A 21376-nucleotide genomic window follows, 5' to 3' on the forward strand; every position below is an offset into this window, starting at 1 on the left:
ACAGCAATCACTAAAAACCAGGCTTGTGTTCAGTGCATGAGGCCTCAGTCAATGACAGGGAGAGGCAGACAGGGATGGAGTGGATGGATTAGGAATGCTGCAGGCTCTTGGAGGGAGCTGTAGTATCGCAGCTCTGTGGGAAGGCAGGCAGCAGGAGGAGGTACAGAGTGGCTCCAGACAGTGTCTGCATGGGGGGACAAGGGGAGCTGGGCAACGCTCTTTCCCTCCAACCAACTGATCTACAATTACAATTAATGCAAACAGCATGTTACTGGAAGTACAGTTTCTTCCGTTGTGAGAGCAGGAAGGTGTTGAAAACAAAATAATGGGGCATATTACAGGATTCCAGAATAGTGAGTGAGGCTGGTTAGATGGTTCTGTGTAACGACACAGGAATACTCAGGTGACACGACACTACAGCGCACACTGGCACGAGTTTAAGAGATGCCAAAGTCTTCCAGTTCTTAGCTGCACATATTAATCCAGTGCAAGCTTGTGTTTACTGAAACCTGCTCTATGCCTTGTTTACATGCACAGATTGCTTTTTATCTTGTCCACCTTGGAACACCCATAAGGTAAAAAAGCATTCTTAATTAATTATGTCTTTTGAACCTGGCTTGGTACAGAAACAAGACAAAAATCCTCTGTGCTCACATCTGCCTGTGTAACCTAGCTTACTAACTTTAAAGGCCCAACAGTCAATTTCTACCAAATTTGGCAGAAGAGAAGCAGTTCCAAGGATATCAGTGCAATGTAGATAGGTGGATGGATAAAAAAATACCTATTACTGGGGATTCTCTGAGGGAAAAACTAAAAAAAGAACTCAAATTTCTTTTAAACATTTGTGGATCCACACAGGGATTTCACACCACTATAAGACCCCAGGGAATTCAACTGGGAAAGCCAACGCTATAGGACATAAAGCTTTATTAATTCCACTGCTTGCAGACTGCTTCTTTCCAAGTCAGCATTTAGGTTTCCCACAAAACTCCTATTCCAGCTCATATGGAGATAGGCCTAAATTTATAGAGGGTGAAAAGACAGATATGTTGATGCCAAACCTAGGTCCTACCTCTTCCTTGACAAAAATGGGACAGAGAGCAGGAAAACCGATTTGCAGCAGGGAACAGACTACCGCACTGCACATGCAGGAAATTTATACTGAGATATCCTGTAATTAAATGGACACCTTCTGATACTTATTTTTGAACAGCCAAAAAATCATTACCCCAGGCAGCAAAGCTGGAGCTGGCAGGAATGCAGGAGTTATTACATGAACAAAACTAAAGCCAACAAACCATTTAGCAGACTGCAAACAGAAAACACCATTTAATAAAAGTGAAGAAGAAACCAGTAACAGTAATAATTAATTGTGTAGCAGCACTACCTACAAGCACAGTTAACGGACAAGAACCCAGAGGGGACTAGCTTTTCCCATGGCCCACTAGCTGCTAAAAGGATCCTGTCAACACACAAAAGATGTGGACTTTATACTGGCTGGAAACAAGGGAAAAGAAAGAAAATTTTGCAAAAAATCAGTCCGTGACTAAGCTGGTGCCCGATTCCCACAGACATAAGTACTTCCAGAACCATCCCACATCAGGCTTCCTGCTCAGTTCAGTTGCAGAGGCATGAAGAGTCAATTCTGGTCTTGGGTCTGAAAAGTTTCTCACAGCTCCAGAATTTGATGAGGCCCCTGAAGCTGATGGTTGCTGCCTAGCACTGAAATAAGAAAGCTGACTTAATAAATTGTAATCCTAGAGACTGCGAAACCGAATGCTTGGTGCACATATTGGCCTTCCTCTGGCATGGTCTGTGGAGAGACAAGACTGCTGTGATTTTAGTCCTTAGTACCTGATGTGAACAACGCCAAAAACGTTGTCCCTGTTTCTTTGCCCAGAAACCTTCCACCTCCAAAAGGCCGTTGGGCATCAGCTAGCCAGGTACAACAGTATCTTGAGAGCACTATGATAGCTAACCTCAGGCCCCACAGATGCTCCTCTTGCCCACAATTTCCCTTTTGTCTGCACAGGACTAAGCCAGCCTGAAGGCTCAGTGGACTTCATCCATGTCACTGCAGTTTCCAGAGCTCTGTAACTTGCCAAGTTACTGATCCACTTTAGGAAGCTTGGGTGTTATCTGAAATGACAGACACCTCTTGAGAAGTCTGCCCAGCTGTCTTCTTGTGCCCCTGTCTCCTTCCATGCTTGAGGGCTGAGGTAGCACAAAGGCAAGCCATCATTTTTGAGAGAACCACCAACATGTGTGAAAGCCAAGGTTCAGAAAAAGGACTTCCCCTTGAAAAAAAATAATAATTCTTTTACTACTCAACACTGAGGTCTGCCAAGGAAAGGTTTCAAATCCTTCCTGTGGCAACACCAAGTGCAGACAGCTAAGCCAGACACATGAATAAATCAGCAAGAGCAGAGCTGCTCAGCCAACACAATGCCCCTCAGGCTGGTACCACTAAGACCCAGAGACCCGACCTCCACTTTCCCTGCAAAACCAGACAGCAGCAGGAACCAGCTGTCAAAATGAGAAGGCTGGAAACCAGCTGTGCAGCTAGAGCCTTCATCAAAGTTGTGTAAGATCCAGGCTAAGTCCTGGGGTAGCTCTTCAGTTCAGATTTCCCTCTGACCCCAAGTTTTGAAACTGCAAAAACGTTACCTGAGGTAAATTCTGCCAAAGCTGTGTTCCTGCAGAAAGAGCTTCAGCTTTGACAAACTCTGGGTCCTGTAAAAATGAAGTCAATACAGCCCCACATCCACTTAATCAAAAAAGTTCCAGACAGCTCTATTCTCAAATGGACCATGCAAAACCACACACTGCCTCAGAAAATCATCTTGTGCCAGGGGAGAAAACCATCTCTGGGCCTTTGAAAGGCAGCTCCTGTGTTCTGACAGCAATTCTATGAAAAGCTCTGCAACGACTGATGACAGTCAGGACCAGATGTTTCACGTGTAATACACAGGACAGTGAGCATGTGAACATGCCTCCAAATCCAAAACACAGGTACAGTGCCAAAGCAAGATGCTGGTTAATGAATAGAGGAAAAGCATGCACAGGTCTTCCTGGCTTCTAAGACGGAGACAGTGCAGTCATCTAACATAGCAGTGGCTATTCTTGCGTCACAAACCAGGAGAGCAAATGAGCATAATGGCTGCTTGCTGTGATCCCTGAAGACATTGCTCCCCACTGCCCCTTACTTCTCAAATGCCAGCTGCCTCTGCAGAGCCCTAAGAGATTGCTTGGATGTTTGCTGTTCCGTGGCTAAATCCAATGCTCCTGCATTGAGGGGTTCAGAGGACTGGGGGGAGCAAATGCAGCGGAGGAAAAGGCGTTCTGTTTCCTCATTACAAATCAAATAGCGTGACTGACATCAAAAGACAAGCACACAGACGGAGCAAGCAGAGCATGGAGTGGGGCAGCAGGAAGAGCCTGGCTGCTGTGAAGCAGGAAAAAAATAATCTTGCCAGGGAAAAATAGCAGGCAGAGAAAGCTCATGCAATGGGGCAAGATACTTTCTTCAGTTAGGGCATGCTTTCCTCCTTCCTATGCTGTCTACTGCTACCTCATTGTTTTATATTCTGTTTGCAAAGATGGACTCCAACTGCTACAGAATGCTAAGGCACATTTCTCCAGCAGCAAAAACATCACCGGACTTGTCCTCTCTACACTGCACTGACTTCCAAAGCACAGCCAATGCAATTCTACAGTGTCATCCTCATCTGAAAGCACTCAGATCTGAGCTCAAATTGTCTAGGAAGATCAATAAAAACTCTGGGGTAAAGATACTGGTCAACAGCTTTGCTCCTCTGGCATGAACAGAGCTCTCAAAAACAACGGTAACTGTCACCTGTGTGGGGCTGGTCTCAGGCTGTGAAACATGACCTCTCCAGGAGCACCACAAAGCTCAGAGTGCAAAGCATATGTGTCTGAACATGTGTGTCTGTGTGTGTATGCACATGCACGCATGCATATGTTAGAGACCATGCACCCACAATTTATACATTATGTATGTATACACACTCAAAATGATAATGTGTAAATACCTGTATAACTTCTGTTCAACTACACAGCTGCAGAATCCAACAGCACGTAATGTTCATGTATGCCAGCCCATTTCAACCACTGCATGGATGTATGTGTATGTATTCACATACATGACTATACAAATTCCAGGGCAAACCCCTGCACTGCACACTCACATCCCCTTGGGAAGAGAATATGACAGCACACAAGTTAAGAGATGCTGGTCACACTACTCCACCTTCTCCTGGAAAAAACACCCACTCTGCCATGGGGAAGACAGCATAAGAACTGCATAGGTCAGAATTTCTTCCCCCCCTGCCCGTCTCCCCAGTACCATTAGCCTGGCTCTCAAAAACTGAACTCGCTCACAAAGCTACCGTCTCGCTCCCGCCCACATCCTTGGTAGCTGCAGCATGTCTGCTGGGCTGGCTCCAAGTCTGTGACTTCACTGGAGCAGCTGTTTGTGCTGGGAACAGAATTTGGTTACAATTCAGTTACAGCTAGAGCCAAAGCTATGACATACAGTGCTGTTTTCTCTCCAAGCGAAGATGCTATGCACATTACAGGCACAGCCAACACACTTTCCTTGGGTAAGCCTGCCTCCAAACAGCCAAAAGGAACAAAGGGGGCGGGTGAATAACACACGTCTAACATGTATCTCCTATCCAACATGAAGTCTCAACCGAGGGAAGGCAGACTGGGGCTTACAACAAAGAAAAGCAAGAAAAATACAACAAATATCTGTACTAGAGGACACAAAGACCAACCAAGGATGAGCTCATCAGGAACTCCCTACTGTGAATAGAGTGAGACTAATCAAAAGCCTCCCCTGAACCTATCATAGCCTCATTCAGCAAGCAGTTTGGCCCTGCAAAGTAATTAGGAGACTTTTCAGCTCCCAGAACAGCACCCAGGAATGACAACCTCATTCAGAGAGTAGTTTGGGGTTACACACCTGCCACAATGACTGGAAGGCCTGGAAAGTCACTTGCCAGCTTAGAAAAGGCTCTATTAGCATGTGCCATTCCCTCCAGCGCAGAGTCTTCAATAAGAGGATCCACTTGAGCAGTAGCCTCTCTCCAAAATCATTCTTTATCAAGGCAGAACTGAAAAACAAGCTTGACAGAAGAACCATATCCATCTCCTGCTGGAGTTTCCATGTAATCCTCCACTGTTATATCTTTTCTTAAACAAAGCTTAAATCCTTTCCTATCTGCAGAACCAGACTCTGCAGAGTACAGCGACCAGCACTATGCTTGGGATGAAGCCCTGGTTTTTCAAAGAAGGGGAGCCCAGACTTCATCTTCCACACCAAAACCATAGCAAAGTTTCTCTCAGCTGAGAGCACAAGGCCTGCCTTTGGAAGTTAAAGCTTGGCTGCTTGTCTCTATTTCCATCTCCTTTCATTTCTTCCTTCTTCTTTCACGACTGCTCTTCCTCTACATGCAATCATTAACACTGTGAAGAATGGTATTCATCTCCCAAATGTATAACTTGCTGAGACTGGAGGAGACAGTAAATTCGTGAGGCTCCCTCCCCACTCAGGAAGAGGGAGAAGCTGAGAAACACGCTGAGGAATAGGTTTCAACAGCATTAGGACTGGCAAATTCATTAAACCCACTTGCAATGGGCTCCTTGTCCATATATATATCCAAATGCATTTTCTACTCACACCTATTCAGCTCAAAACCATTTTTCACCATTTCTCTTCCTTGGCAATTGTCCATAACCTCATTTTTTTCTAACAAAGAGGCTATTACCCCACTGATCTAGATAAACAGTAAAGCCAGCCCAAAGCACTCCCAAAATAAGAGCTACTGCTCAGACATTAAAGAGTTAGTATGATACATCGAAATAGACCAATCTTCCCTCTGGCTAAACCCCTCACTGAATACATGCAACCTCATTCCTGCCTTGGAGAAAATTGATTGAAGGCCATGTCAGTGCCAAGAGTCGCATCAATCAGAACCTGTATATTAAAATGCCTGTAACAATCCTGGAAAAAAAACCCCAAAAACCTACGAAGAAACGAGCTGTGCTAAACTTTTGTTTACCACCTCAATGGAATGATATGCCTTTCCCAACTATTTCAAATCGACCCTCCTTCAAAGAAGTCTCAGATCCCTCATTGTTGTCTTTTTGGAGGAGAAATTAGGGATAAGCAAGGTACCTTCTAGATGCCTTGCTTTTTACAAAGACTGGCCTTATCTATCTTACTTTTAAGGCAGGAACGTCAAATCTGTTTCTGTCCAAAATAACTGGAAGTGTTCAAACCAAATAGCATCTTTCAGTATAGATCTAAGCTCACTTTTGCCAGAAATCCACTCTAAAGCTCTTGTTTCTTGCACCAGGGAAAAAAAAAAACCAAGCCCACCAAAATGCAGCACAAGAGTTCTGTGCTGCATGGACACTTTATCCTTCAGCTTCTTTGCTCGTTTTTGCTTCTCTCACAGAAATCTTCGCAAAGCAATAACCAGCAAAACATCCTTTGCTCCTGTATGCTTTTGTTTTGGGCGATGTCAAACACTTGGATTTGAGGTGAGATTGCTACTGTTTCATAGAGAAATTTAATTTTGTTTTTTAAATTAGCGGGACACTTACCTGGGCTTCCTGCTCCTCGCATTTCAACACTGTTAGTGAAATCCACAACACTGAAGTTTCGGCAGGAGTCATGACTAAAGCTTGAACAACAAAGGGAATCTGCAAAAAGAAAATAACAGCATTTAAATACAGTTTTCAACAAAACACAATTAAACAGAAGGACTACAAAGGAGGAGTCAGCTCATGCCAACACAGCACTGTACTCTGCCTCAGAAAAATCTACATTTCAGAGATAGGCAGAGCTATAACCTAGCTGTATAAAAACAAATGCTCAGGTGTTGGTACTCAAATACTCCCTGGATTAAGAGGTTACCTGAGTGCTGAGCATATCTGATTACATATGTGACTTTTTCACACCTGCTGGACATATTGCCACCTGTTTTTACGTACTAACAGCAGACCCACCACTTGTTGAGTCTCAAAGCTGTATGCAGAAAAAGCCCACTAGAAACTGTTGACATACCCTGGAGGCATTGGACCTTCTGGCAAGCGAAGGGAGACTTGGTGGATGCTAGAGCCATCATATTTAAAATTAGGCACAGAGTCTATGAAAGTATATCCTAAATTGTCCCAGCCATAATATCTGCTAGTGACTTCTGCTGGCCACCAGTTGCAAGAGCTTACTTTGCTCTAGCAATGCTCAGTTCCACTGGAAAGGCAAACAAAATCATTTGGGTATATGCAGAGTTAACTTGGTACAAGGATATTGGATCTAACCTGGATTCCAACCTGAATGCCAAGACACTCAGAGCACAGACTACTTAACAGTTTTAGTCAAGCTCTGAACCTCCTTAGCTAACAATTAAAACTAAAAGAAGAAACTCGGGGGGTGGGGTCAAAATGAAAATATTTCAGTTACACCTCTGAGGGGAAGGCAAAAGGGAAACAGTCTTACTACAGCGTGTGTTTATCTGAAGTGGCAAGAGCAATACAGAGCCACCAAGCAGCCAGCAAATTAAAAGATCATTGCACGTAATTTAAATGTTTGGCTGGGATCCCCTGAGGACCGGTAGGAAGAATCTCTGAGGAAAGGGAGATATTTTGTTTGATGTATGTTAGCAAGGAGGAAACTGAGCCAGAGCGCTAGCACGGCTGGAAGAATTATTCTTGCTGAAGTCAGATTACTCTAACTTGTCTGTTACCCTCTGCTTCGCAGCACTGTAATGACCCAAAATTGCAGCTGACAGATTGGTGCTGAGAGTTTGTCTCATTGAGGCTACCGCATGTGGATGGGCCATTATTCTTTCAATTTTGGTCTCTGATGCCTGTTAACATACATTAGGCTTTTCCATATGGTGCTTTTTAGCTTGGTGTCCAGGGCAGCTGCCTGAGCCTCTGTCCCCACCCACATGCGCAGGCCCTGTCTAATGAAAATGGATGATGGCCCCAGCTTACTAATGGGACACAGATGGACCAAACGGTTTTTTGTTTTGAAACATATTTTCATTTAACAAAGTCTCCAAAGACTGTGAGGTTTTTATTCTTCTATCACTGTAACATTCCCCCTAATACACTGCAATCTTCAGATAGGTGAGGAATTCAAAGTTGCAAACTTTCAGTTTAACTGGATCTGGAAGTCTACAGACCAATGGCCTACTCTAGTACTGCTGTTCTGCTGGTGGCCTTGACACTCACTTGCATGTTCTCTCACTTTCCTCCTCTCCTATCTCACCTCTTCTACTCATACGGAAAGATCTTCAGCACGAGAAGCAGCATTTTTGGGGGCAGATCCGTTAAAAGAAGGCCTGATAGGCTGTTGAATCAGCCTCAGCTGAGGGACTGTACTGCCTCCTGCAATACAGATAGTAATGATAAATTAAACAACTGGTTTATTATTATGAAAGCCTTGTGCAGACACAGCAAAAGGAGCCTCCATAGCCAGACGTGAGAACATGTGACTGAGGGGACTGTGCCATGGGCATGGCAAGCAAGAGTCATTTCCCAGCAGGACTCCTCATTCTTCAAGTTATTCTTCTTGTTAATAGTATTTGTATTCCAAGAACAAGTGGGCACAAGCAGAGTCCAAATGCCAGAGAAGAGTCTAACACTTCCACATAATTTGTGGGAAAACAAAGCTCATCTTTTAGATGACACCAGTGTAACACGATACACCCACCAAAAAATGTGCAGAATTAAGGTATGCAGTAGGCAAACATCTCCTGCAAGATGGGAGCCATCTGTATCTTGGGCCAAGTGTCCTCTGCCATAAATTGCCATTGCAAGCCTATAGCCCAGTAGTGTTTTGCAAACAGCATTTCACATGCCTCTTTGCTAACTTGTTCTTCGTGGCCAGCCTGGGGCATCTTATACTCAATTCCATGTAAACTAGACAGGATTCCATTGCAGCCTGCATTGCCACAGAGATCTGGGAAGCCACACAGAACAAACTTCCCTTTGCTGACTGCTTTGGTGACCCACTTGTTTGGCGGTACAACCTCTAGAAGATGGAGTTCCCACAGTTCTGTGTCTGTAACTCTGCACTGGGAAGTTCCCAAGGGCTCATGAGGTTGTCTCCAACTTTCCAAAGTGCTCCTTGTTATTTATGGTTTCTGCCCTCGTACTAAGTCTTTTCAAATAATTTGGAAATAATCCCCTTAATGCTAGGGCAGTGTTTGACCATGACATCTCATTTATCAGGCAGTCTATCCTCCCAGAGAGGTGAAGCCTAGTTAAAGGTTTCTGAGGGACAGGGCAAGTGTCTGTATGTGCACATGTGAAAATGTGATGGGACTCAGGAAAACAATTCTCCTCGAATCTCTCAGCCTTCATTACAATTCTTCTTTTAAATGCCAGCTCTGATTTATGGCCTGCCATTCAGAGGCTATGAAGGCCCGCAGCCAGAACTGACCAGCTGTCAGAAGAAGGCTTACAGAAACAGGAAACATATTAACCTGTCTCTCTGCCTGCCTAGATCCCCCAAGTGATACAGGAGCTGACAAAGACGGGCTATTCTTGGCACATTACTTCCACCTAGAGCATTGCTTGGGGCTGTGACTGTTTAAAGGTGGAGACACCCAGAACCACGTGAAGAATCTCCAGGTGCAGTAATTTGGACACAGCCATTATCTTGTGCCCCAAGAGACACGACTTCCTGGATTGTGGCCTCCACCCTCCTACTTGCTTCCTGCAGGATCTTTGATACATTGGCTGGTACTTTGGGTTGTCTCCTGTTAAATAGGAATGATCGTTCTTGTTAGATGCACAAGAATGTTGGCAAAGGTGGGTCATCTCATGAAGACTCCTTTATGAAAACTGCTAGTTAAATAAAAATGGAAGCAACTACTTATCTGAAAAGAAAAATACACAAATACAGACATGCACGGCCACTTTCTCGTTGCAGCAATAACACTGAGCAATTTCATATTTTATACCAGGCCACAGTAATAACATAAGATGATTGACAAAATGCAAGCCTGCCTGTGACTAAATGGTTAAAGGTGGGGAGGACATTCCCTTACCTCACTCAACTGGGTTTATGTACCCCCTCGCACAGGTTCTGAGTCACACACTATTTAGACAGCTTTGCAATATGGAGACACTCAAATTTTTATTCTGGAATGGAGCAAAAGGCCACCAGTGGCATTTCTTCTCAGTTGTTCTGCTTCTAGCCCACTCTGTCCCATGGCATAACAAGCTGCCTTCCATCACTGAACAGGGTTCAGTTATCCTTTTCGGAAGAGCAATCATAAGGCACTTTCCAGCCCGCTGGCTCCCAGCAGTGGGTAAATTCATCAGTTCACAGACGAAGATGAGCATTGTTTGCAAGCCAATATTTTAGAGCACAAAGACTGCTGTTTGCTCCCCATGGTTCTGGGCTCATAAAGTGTAGATCCATGGCTTTTTAGGCAGCTGCAGCTCCCTGTCTGTACATCTGCACCTAAGCTTCTGGCAGGGCACCTCTCACCATGGGACTAATTTACCTCTGACTAGATTAGCAGCGCAAGGCCAAGGACAGAGGCAAAGCACTCATAGCAAAAAAGGCTTGTGTGGAGACATGTCCTGACCTCTGGGTTTCACTCTGAACAGGGGACTCCCTGCACAGAGTCCTGTCCCAGAGTTAAAAGCTCTGTATAAAATATTATCACAGAAATACTTTCCCTTTCTCTATTAATTAAGCTGCTGCCTATGCTAGGTTCACTAACTAATGCATACCAATACACCCAGTGTTATCTAGAGAATCTGCTCTTGCTCAAATGCATAAAGTCACAGCGAAATCAACCAGACTTGAAGACTCTTCCTTCTATTCAACAGTGACCAAAGCTACAATGTGTCTAAATGATGGGCTCTCAAACCATCATCTAAGGGACCAAAAGTCTCCTGGACAATTTCTGGACTGTACAAGCCAGGAGTGGGCAGCTTTCCACAGCCATAAATCCTTGGCTTCTTTCTCTCTGTCAAGAAGGGACTAAAATACACCAGCCAAGCACAGCCCAGTGAAACTGAAGACATTTTTAACAGCAGACTTACCTAACCAGCAAACAATCCTACAATAGGAAGTAGGCCTGACCTCAAGCCAAATTCAACAAGGTCCCAGCTGTAAAGACTGCTTATAGTTTTGGGTCATTTTTTTATTTTTTTGTTTTTTACAGTAAACATTAATTGGTTTAAAACAAAGAGTCCTCCAGGTCCCCAAGGTACTGCTAGAACAGAAATTCCTCATTCCCAGCTGAATGCCCCGAGCCCAGGGAGACAGTATGCTCTCTCTGCTTGCACAGCTACTTATTCCCTTGTGCGCTGTGGCCCTGCTAGACAACAATCCTTATGCAGCCCAGCCTACCACTTAAGACTAAGACATTCTCTGGGGAGGTGGAAGACTTGGATTTAAATTGTTCAGATTTCCTTCACCTCCCAAATGCTTCCTCTGAGACTTTCTATGAGCCCTACATAATTTTAACAAGTGGGAAGCAGACATGCTGGAAGGTTTGAATCTAGATTCAAACAGCTCTCTTCAAAGCTCCTATCTTAAGGGACTGAAATGCTGGCTTTTTTTCATCTGGTATCTCCCTCCCAAGGCTGCAAAACTAGATGCAAATCTAAGAGTGAGAGCTCAGTCAGCTCCAAAGGTGCTGGAGTTAGCAAAGAGGAATACACAGATCAGACATGCCTATTACAAGAAGGCTCCTCACAGGCTCAGCACAGGTAGTTAAACTGATCTTCCTTTGCACAGGATACAGCTGCTCCTCAGTAGCCTGGGTTACAGACTGATAGCTTCTAGAGCCTCTGCTTGTATTCCCAGGCTTCTGCAAAGGGCTTATTCACACAAGCTGATTAACAGCAGTGTGCTGTTCTCCATTAGCTCGTATCTCTCTCACATGACGCAGGCCCTTTGACTCCCAAATACTTCCTGCTTTAAAGGCTCAGTGATTATTATGAAATAAAAAGCAACTTTAACTACGATAGATATTCTGCAGTAATGCTCTGTCAGAATCTTCATTCTGAAAGTTCCCCCTATACTGACAAGTTCCAGTTTGCTGCGCGTCTCTGGATAACTGATTTTTATCTACCTGCATTCCATCACCTACTGCCTTAGTGGCTAACTGTGACTGTAACTCCTTATGAATCTCTGAAGAAAAGCTACATCTCTTAAATCCTTGTTGAAACAGTAGAGAGCATCTTCTGACTTCCCCTCTCTCAGGCATTTGCAGCATACAGACCTTCACACTACAGTTTCACCAAAAATCACAACACATTAACACTGCCTGTCCTTCTGACCTAGTCTACAAAAACTACTGTGCTCTGGCAACTCCCTCTCACTCCCTGGCATCCTCCTGTCAAATCTCTGCAAGTTCTATCAGGGTTCAGCAAAGACAGGAAAAATCCACTGTGTAAGACATCCTCCCAATTCACCAAAAGGTCATTTGTACTTGGGATCTCCTATGTTGCATGTCTTACATGAAGCTACCATACATTCTGAATGGTTAAGGTAATAACTTCTTTCACTGAGCTGTCTTCATAGAATATAAAATGTATTTACAGCCTGCTGTTGCTGAGGATTTTGTGAATACAGGAGCTCAGAGAAGTAACTGAAGTTAAATCTTCAAAGTCCACTTCACAAGAGAGCTTTCAGAGCTCAGAGAACAAGGTCACTGAACAAACTATTTACAGTGAGTAACAGACAACGAACAAATGCCTTATTTGACCTGTGTTATTCTTCCACTCAACAAAAGCTAGTGTGGCAGGGAAGTCAGCAGAGCCACAGGCAGAGGTACATATGGCATCGTTGCTAGAACAAGACACGGAGCAATGTCTCTTGGATCAGTACCTCCCACCACCAAGCCCAATGCATAAGGCAAATCTCCTAGCCCACACTGCCGCGAAATGAAAGTAGCGCTTCTGTGTCACAGGGATGTTGTCAAGTTTATTGCTATCTAAACCACCAACTTATCAGATGAAGGTTGTCAAAAACAAGCATCCCATCAGAACACATTCTGTGAGCCACTACATTAATCTATGACCAAGAGCAACAGCAGAATTCACTCAACTCAGTGGAGAAAAGATTGCCCTTTAGTGCAAAGCCAGTTACTCTTTTCCCAGTTTGTATCTGACTGCTTATATGCCATCAACCTCAAAATAGATTTTTTTTTTTAAATAAATGGACTCGCTGCTTTTCAAACACACGTTTAGTGTTTCTGAGCAGAGCCAAGTATGATAACAATGTAAGACAAAAGACACCCTGTGCAACCTTATGCTTCATTCTCCCTGCAATACTAGGTTTAAGGTTAATTTTCTGTAGCTGTAATCAATGCTAAAGGTGCCTCACAGGCCATGCGTTGTTTGAGAATGACAGGCACAGGACCACCAGACTAGGCAGTACTGTTGTGTTCTCACTAAATTTAACTCCGTTTGACAGCTACCTGCAGACAGACAGTATCTTTGTGAAGTCTAGTCAGATTGCAACTCTCTCCTTTGTCCAAGGCTGAAAATGCACAGAGTGAAGTATTGATTCCCTGCTAGCTTACCTGACAGTATATATTAAAACAAGATCTTCACTACTAAAAGCACGTACAAACAAGTCGCCATCGAGGGTACTAAATTTCAAATAAATACCTCCCTAGTTCCTCTGTCATATCTGTCCACATATGCATATCCTTTGATCTCAGAGTAAATGAGATTGACTCTGTTTTCGTCGACGAATAAGCTACCTTGGACTACTTCACATTTATCATGGGATAGGATATGCATGGATGGAGTTACCCCTGCACACTGAATATGCTGTAGGTTCACAGCTGGGCTTGTCCCCATGATAATTTCTTCACTTGCCTGCAGCTTGATGCATAAGCATGAGCTAGCTTGAGGTTAAAAAAATATAATAATAATAATAATAATACCACCACCAGTGAATACCACTGGACCGTCCATTGAATTAGGTGAGGTAAGCACTGTACGTGCTAGCTGACTTTAAAAGTTTTCCTTCTGGCACCTTTTTTACTTTGTAATGTGTCTTTTTCACTTTTTAAAAAATCTGGAGATCACTCATAGGTATTATCCATTTGCTCATACACACACACACAATTATTCTGAGCTGTGACAAGATCTTAAAATGCATTGGCTATTGCATCTAAAAAGGAAATAACATACTCTCGCTCCCTTCTACTTGACATATACCATTATAAGACTCACAATTCTCTTGTGAAAATTTAAATAGAAAATGCCTATATATGACACATTATTTATAACCCTTTGTTAAGCCCCTTCCACTGAATCTGATTTATCATGCTACACTCCTTAACATTAAATGCCGTCATTAGGCAGGATCTCACATTGCTTCAGCCTCAGCACATCGACTTACCACGGAAACTGCAAAATTAAATCCAACTCAAACACTGATTTCAGCACTGATGAAAGAAGCTGCCTCAACTGTGTTGGCCCCTATCCACAGCACGTGCACTGGCGATGCAGACTTCCTGCTTGGTGCTCAGCCAGTGTGCCTCAGCCTACATTAGCAGGAACCATCTGTAGGGATGAAAGAAGAGTTCAACTTCCAAATTTTCTTCTACCCTTGAGAATAGCTGGACTACTCTCTCCTCCAGGAACCACTAAATAATGCAGCATACATAGTTTGCTGAACCGGCAGTCTCTATTAGGGGCAATCCCTATGTCCATGTGCTGTGGGGTTTCTCATTTTCACTACACATTGTCTTGAACATTATTAACACAGACAAGATTTAACAGTGGATAATAAGGCAACTCTTATGAGAACACTGCTAAGGTACTAGCATCCTGGTTGGTCTCATACTGCTACAGAGGTCTCAGTAACAATAATGGCTATAATTATCTCTTATACAGCACTTGTCACCCCCATATCTTAAGAAAAATTATAAAAAGAGACACGAGCTATCACCCCATTTTAAAGACAGGGAAACTGAGGTATTGAAAGAGAGGTAATGATAAAATGCAAACACCAGCAGCAAAGTGAGGCATAAAACCAGGTCTCCTGCATCCTAGCTGGGTGCTCCAGGCAAAACAGTTGGAAAGCTCCATATCCCATTACCCATATAGTGAGTCGCTGAGTTGCCCCAGCAAGGATCTTATTTTTCATTATGGAGTGAAAAATAAAACAAGCCACAGGGCTCTGACTCCTCCTGCAAGCCAGAGACACACAGCCAGAAATTTCTATGGCAAACGACCCAGTGAAAATGCAGCCTGACACAGAGCAAAGTGGCAGTGGCAAGCCAGCCAGTCTAGGTGCCGAAGTGGCTGTATCACTCATTATTCAGGGAGAGTGGGGGAGTTGGAAGCGTTACTTCAACTGTAAGAAAACAGGCTGGCTGCTGATTAATCCAAAATGCTGCTGTTGAGATGAACAGCCTCATGGTCACTGGCCTCTAAAAACAAAATGTAAAGGTTCAAAAACAAGCCACTACAAATGACTACGTTCTAGTTCTCACCAGTGGCCAGTCAGGCCTCGGGGACAGGTTCAGTAACATACAGCTGGAGTCAGCTATTTTGTGTTGTCATTCCCAGCAATGTAATATAGCTCCGAAACATAACTTGTTAATACTATGAATTAAAGCAAATAGAGCAACTGAATTTCATACCCTTTTTTTTTTTGCCAGCATGCTCTCCTTTGGAGAGAAATATCTGTGCTGAACTCAAACACGTCTACCTTTCACATCTCTATACTACCTGTCAGTTCTAAAAATGAGGTTTAAAGTTCCTCAGCAAGCCAAAAGAAATAAAACAACAGGCCCTACTACTCTCCAGACAGTAAATGGCACACAAAAAGGTAAGAGAAATCAGGTGTTTCATTTTTGTTTTTTTAAGCAAGATGACAAGACGCTGCGAAACCGTAAGAGAATCAGAGCAGAGTCAGAGCTGTTGGCCCCAGGATCACAGCCAGTTTATTTCAGTTTCAGATGCAAACCCCAGCATTTCAGGTGCACATGCAGCCCCAGAGCACTCCGGGAACTGCTCTGGAGATACCTGCTGGCAAACCAAAAGTGGGCCAGGGCCAGGCTCTGAGCACTTCTCCCCCTCCTACATCCCCAGCAACCACCAGACAATGCCCCTGCCACCCCCCACCTGCGAAGCACTGTCTGGGTGCTTCACTTGGCCACCCTCAAGTCACAGCACACCCAGGACCAAACCATCCCCTCCAAATCGTGGCACGGCACCTTATCCCGACCAGGGGCTAGCACAGAGGGCCCTCCCCACGGGGCACAACCCCAGCTGCCCAGTGCCTGGGCCTCACCTCACCTGCCCACCCTGGCACAGACGGGATGCGCACACCCCCCTGGTCCCTCAGGGGGCCGCTGCAGCAGCTTTAAGGACGGCTACATCCCTGCGCTTATAGAGCGGCTCCTCCCGGCAGGGGAGAGAGACGCAGCCCCACCCCACCCCCCTCGCTGCTGTGAAGCCCCTTTCCAAAATGGCCGCCACCCACCATGGCCGCCCCACAAGATGGCCGCCACCTCCGCCAACGGCTGCCGACGGCCCCCACGCGACTGGGCCCACCCGCCTTCCCCGGTGGGGCCGCAGACTCCCCACACCACCCCGGCCCGGCCCGGCGGGGTGCAGAGAGGCAGAGACAAGTCCCCGAGGCGCCATGCTTTATTCTCAGGGGTGGAGAAGAAAAGGAAGGGAGCTCAGGGGATGGGGCGGCCAAGGGGAGGGGAGGGTGTTTGCAGGTGGGCGGCCCGGCAGGGCCAGGCTGGGCAGCACTAGCAGGAGGTGAAGGTTTTCCAGAAGAAGTTTTTGCAGGGGGCCTTGCGATCCCGCTGCGATAGCTGGGCGAGCCGCCCCAGCACCGCCCGCTCCTCCTCCAGCTTTCCCTCCTCTTCCACGTCCGGGGAGGCCGCCTCACGCCCCACGTCCATACTGTCCAGCAGGCCTGCCAGCATCTTCAGGATGGCGTCTTTCCGGACTGTGCTCTGTTCCTGCAGGCAGAGAGCAGGGGAAGGTGACGGACAGAGGCCTTGTCCACCATGGCCGTCGAGGCAGGGGGATGTTGCAGGGTGCAAACATGCCCCGTGGGGTCCCTTCTCATTTCCCTGCCTCCCCTGGTGCCCTGTCCTCAGAGCCGATGCTTTGCTCATCAGCAGAGCTGCACTGGAGCTGAGGAATCTGTGGCTGCAGCAGAAGTCACTCCCTTCTCCCGACCCCTGTCCAGCTCAGCTGGCTGGATGGGGAGAGGCACACGCGCGGTGGTATAACTGGAAAAGAGCTGCTAACAAATAGGCATGAACTGGCTGTAAAGTCCCTTGCTGCCTGCAGTAATTAAATTTCATTGAATGCCAAGCTGCCTTCTCTCCTAGTAAGCCCGTGCTCCCTTCACTACTCTGCCCAGCATGTGCTGTGGGAAGGTCGGGGAAGAGGCACAGAGTCCTGAGCAACATTAAACTAAGCACACCAGGGGCTGCAACCCACCGTAAAATGCTGAGAATTAAATGTAACAAAGAAGAGGGCTGAGCTGGTGGGGAGAGAGATGCCCTAAGCATCTGGAACGAAATATTTAATCAGCGGAGACATGCAGCTTGTATTTCAAGAACAAGAACCTGTATTTCAATAGCTTGACCTTGGGGGAAGGCAGAATGAAAGATGAGTTGCAAAGCTCCATCCCTTTGCCACAGCAGTATATGAAAAAGCACAGCCTGTGGTTTGGGGCTTGAGGGGTTATCTTGTTTCTCTTAACTTTACATCCAGCAAATCTCAGGAATTGCCTCTTGCCTGAGCATTCCTGGTCTCTGTGACTCATTAGCAGAGACAGTTGGTACTGGACAAGCTGGGATAGATGGTTTGACAGGAACAGATCCTGTTTCCCATGCAGATGGGAATCTTGGAAGCACATTTCCACATCACTTCTCACAAATGCCACATTTAGTGCCGGGACTGCTGTATCTATCCATTGGTGCTCTCAGCATCAGCATTTGTTGAGGACCTCAAACTCCTCAACATTTGGTGAGCAACTCAAAGATGGATAAATACAGGCAGCAGCAATTATTTTGAGTTTACGTTACAGAATGTTTATGGATTTTTTTTTAATCGCTTTCCTAGCTCTATTAACTAACCCTGCTTCCACACAAGAGAAACTGAGGCACAGAAAAATTACATGCTATGTTTGTACCAGAAGAAAGGATAAAAGCCAGCTTGTGCCTGTCCTCATTCCTACTCCTGTGCTGCAAGTACAGAAACGTCTTGAGCCTTTGGGAGATGGACTGGAACTGGGGAACCCAGCTAAATGTGTCTCCTGGGTCATCCTCATAAGCTTCCTTCCTAGCTGTAAGTGCTATGTTTTGAAATAACCTGCTCCAAGCAGAGCCAGCAGCTTCAGACTCTGGGGTGGGGAAGGCAAAGCTCAGCCTGCTGTTAGGGGATATTCCTTATGCATGATCGGCGGTGGCTGTTAGTGAAACTAGGCAGCTCTTCCCGCATTGCTGGCATCCTTTCTGCTTATCCCGAGCTGCAAGAGATCAAGACTTTTTGGCAGCAGCTAGAGATCTTAGCATGGATGGGTTGTGGCACATCTTTGGGTAGCTGCTCAATTCCCTGTACTACATCCACCAGTGCATCAGAATGCGCAGATCTTCCTTTTGCATTGTTATGCATTTTATGGTGGTTTATATGTAAAATCCCGATATTCTTCATACTTAAAACATTTGTCTGAGTTATAGCAGTGATGACTGTAGGGATTAGTTCATCAGTATCTAACAGTTTTTCAATTTGTAGAATGCTCTAAAGAGAATCATTTTATCTATTATAATTATATAATTAATTAGGAAGCAACAGTGTGTAGAGGACTAAGAGTCATTACACTTGAATTCATTTTTACAAAAGCCTTATTTACCGATTTATTCCCTACAAATTGTTTCTTTTTTCCCCAGCAACTAGCATTTGCACCAGAAAGCTTACTTTTTAAGTACTGGATTTGTTATTTTAAGAATGTACAGCTGAAAGTTTACAGTTATCCCCAGAAGGGTTAATCCCAGCCAGCTGCAGAAGCCCTGGTCTCTAACAGAATGCTAGCCCTAGCACCTCAGACTGTGTACATTTTTTTCTTGCAGACAGTTTTGTTGTTAATGGGCTGTGAGCCCACTCCTGAAGCAGTAAGACACTGATGGATGAGCTGGAGGCAACACTAAGACAGAAAAAACGATGTGGATATGCACAAAGGAGAAGTTACTGCCTTTGAAACCAACATCGGGATCCTTCACTTCTCTGGGTAGCTCCTCTGCAGGACTGAAATAACAGCAGCCTTACAGATACAGCTGTGAACCAGGCTGGCAGAGTGTGGGGTGACTAACCACAGCTCGGAAGAACATCAGGGATGGCCAGGAACATGCAGGTGAGAAAACTGTGGGGCGAGGGCAAACAGAACAGAGCACTTGCTTGTGATTATGTTATGCTATTGCTTCCTACCCCTTTGGCCTCTTAGGAAAATAGTCCAGCAAAACAAAGTTATTATAGTGCTATAGCCATTATAATATTAGAGTTTTGCCAGTTGGTAGGATAATTGTATTGCTATAATAAGTTCTGCCACTGCATAGAGCTGTGCTGGTTCAGAGTGTAATTATTCTAGCAGAACTATGTCAGTATAACTCCCCTTGTGAATACCACTCTGGAAAAAGCAATTTTATTCTGATATAATTACTTCATTTATTATTCCTCTGTTACTTTCCTACTGAACCCATCTTTTAAACATTTGCCCTTCCCATGAGTCCTATTTAAAATATCATCTCCCTTGATCATTTTACCAATTACGTATCTTTTCTCTCCCTCCCTAGTACTCTGCTTTATTCTCTCATGCTGTACTCTTTCAGTAATATTAGTTTCTCCTTTTCCCTCTGCTCTCTGCTCTGTTCTTTTTTGCCAGTTTTTGCTTAGCTCAGACTTCACTTTGCAGCTCTCTGGCATCTGCCCTGGTACCTTTCCTAAATAAATTGGCTAGTAAGCTGTAGTAATAGCCCATGCTTCAGCAGTGCATGAAGGTGTAGTGCCTTGGAATATAGAAGGGTGGAAGAGTTGTTTGCATCAGGTAAAGCCTAACTGCCATTACTACCCCTCCCCTGGCTCTAGCCTGCTTCTTCGTGCTCCCACCTCACCCAGCTCCTGCACAGGGTGCATTATACTCACCCTAGTGTTCTGTATTGCGAGTCTCTCTTCTCCAGGCAGTGCGGTGGCTCTCACGCTCCACACCAGCAGCAGAACGGACACCAGGCTGGCCACCAGCTGCATGATGTACAGGCTGTGACTACTGTGCTGAATGAAGAAGACTGGGAGAGGGAGCTGTTTCTGGGCTCTCTTCTGCCTCAGACAATGGCTGCAGCCCCTTTTATAGCCCTCCCCCTAGCCCAGTGGGTGACGCAAACAATTAAGTCTATATCAAAGGCAAATTAGACTTTGGAGAGGTTGTTAACACTTGGCTGCTTGAGTGGGATACTTCAGTGCCTCTGGGCTTTCCATGTGCCAGACCTGCAGAGACTGAGAAAGCAAAGGTTTGGGACTCTCCAGTAACATGCTGTTTCTTCACTCTGAGAAATTGTAGGCACTATCTGCGCCTCTCCTAGTTAGTTGAATTCTGCTTGGGAACATAATGTTGGATAGAATAGGCCACCAGCTTGCACAAACCTCTGGCCAGTGCTGGATGATTCAGAGGGAAGAGGTAAAAATTCTGGCTACCAGTACTTAGATATGGGCTTGGACCCTCAGCCTGTGTGTCCAAACAGCTCCAGACTCTAGGGGTATTTGGATCTGGATCTCTGCATCCAGTGATGCATCTCACTGTGGAATGCCAATATGCCTGGCTTTCGCTGTACAGTAAGACGGGGACTGCAACTATGCGGTAATGTAATCTGTTTTGCAAATGTACATAAGACTACCTGGAAGACAGTTGGGGGTTACTGGTTTTTGTTTCTAGTATTGTTTCAATATGTCTTGAACCTATCCCAGAAGTATATGTCAAGGCAGTGAAGCCTGACTTGGAGATGTTGGGTTTAAATGTATTGAAGGGAAAACAAAAGCACTGAAAGGCTGGTCAGAGCTGGAGCTGCTCTGCTCAGTGAGGCTTCAGAAAAAGGCTCATGGTATGCTGGCACTGACTGCAGGCTGCTTGGTGTAAGTTCCTACCATTTCTGATCTCTGGTCAGCAGTTGTTAATGCTTCTCCCTTTGCCCAAAAGGCTGTCCCACCAGTGGGATTGGTTTGTGGGACAACAGAAGGTGCTATTAAGCACTGCTATCTGCTTTGCATTGTCCCCATCATGCAGGGATGGCATCCACTGTCACATGCCTGTGAGATGCAGACACAG

At 45.2% G+C, this 21376-nt stretch overlaps 1 protein-coding gene across 1 annotated transcript; it reads right to left on the minus strand.

Annotated features, from left to right (window-relative positions):
- Positions 1–16667: 16667 nt before the first annotated feature.
- CORT (cortistatin) lies at positions 16668–20511 on the minus strand. Its single transcript, XM_030018791.2, has 2 exons — positions 20203–20511; positions 16668–17009 (listed from the first exon to the last, which is right to left on the minus strand). Exons 1-2 carry the CDS (start codon positions 20302–20304, stop codon positions 16794–16796), a joined length of 318 nt encoding a protein of 105 aa, XP_029874651.1. The 5' UTR covers positions 20305–20511; the 3' UTR covers positions 16668–16793.
- Positions 20512–21376: the final 865 nt, after the last annotated feature.

Source organism: Aquila chrysaetos, chromosome 6 (assembly GCF_900496995.4).
Source record: "Aquila chrysaetos chrysaetos chromosome 6, bAquChr1.4, whole genome shotgun sequence".
Classification (NCBI taxonomy): Eukaryota; Metazoa; Chordata; class Aves; order Accipitriformes; family Accipitridae; genus Aquila; species Aquila chrysaetos.

What these genes read in the sequence shown, in the direction of transcription:
- CORT (XM_030018791.2), bottom strand. Translation starts at nt 20,304, where the DNA reads ATGCAGCTGGTGGCCAGCCTGGTGTCCGTTCTGCTGCTGGTGTGGAGC. An exon ending in TCGCAATACAGAACACTAGG is followed by an intron (nt 17,010 to 20,202) that starts GTGAGTATAATG and finishes CTCTGCCTGCAG; the next exon opens with GAACAGAGCACAGTCCGGAA.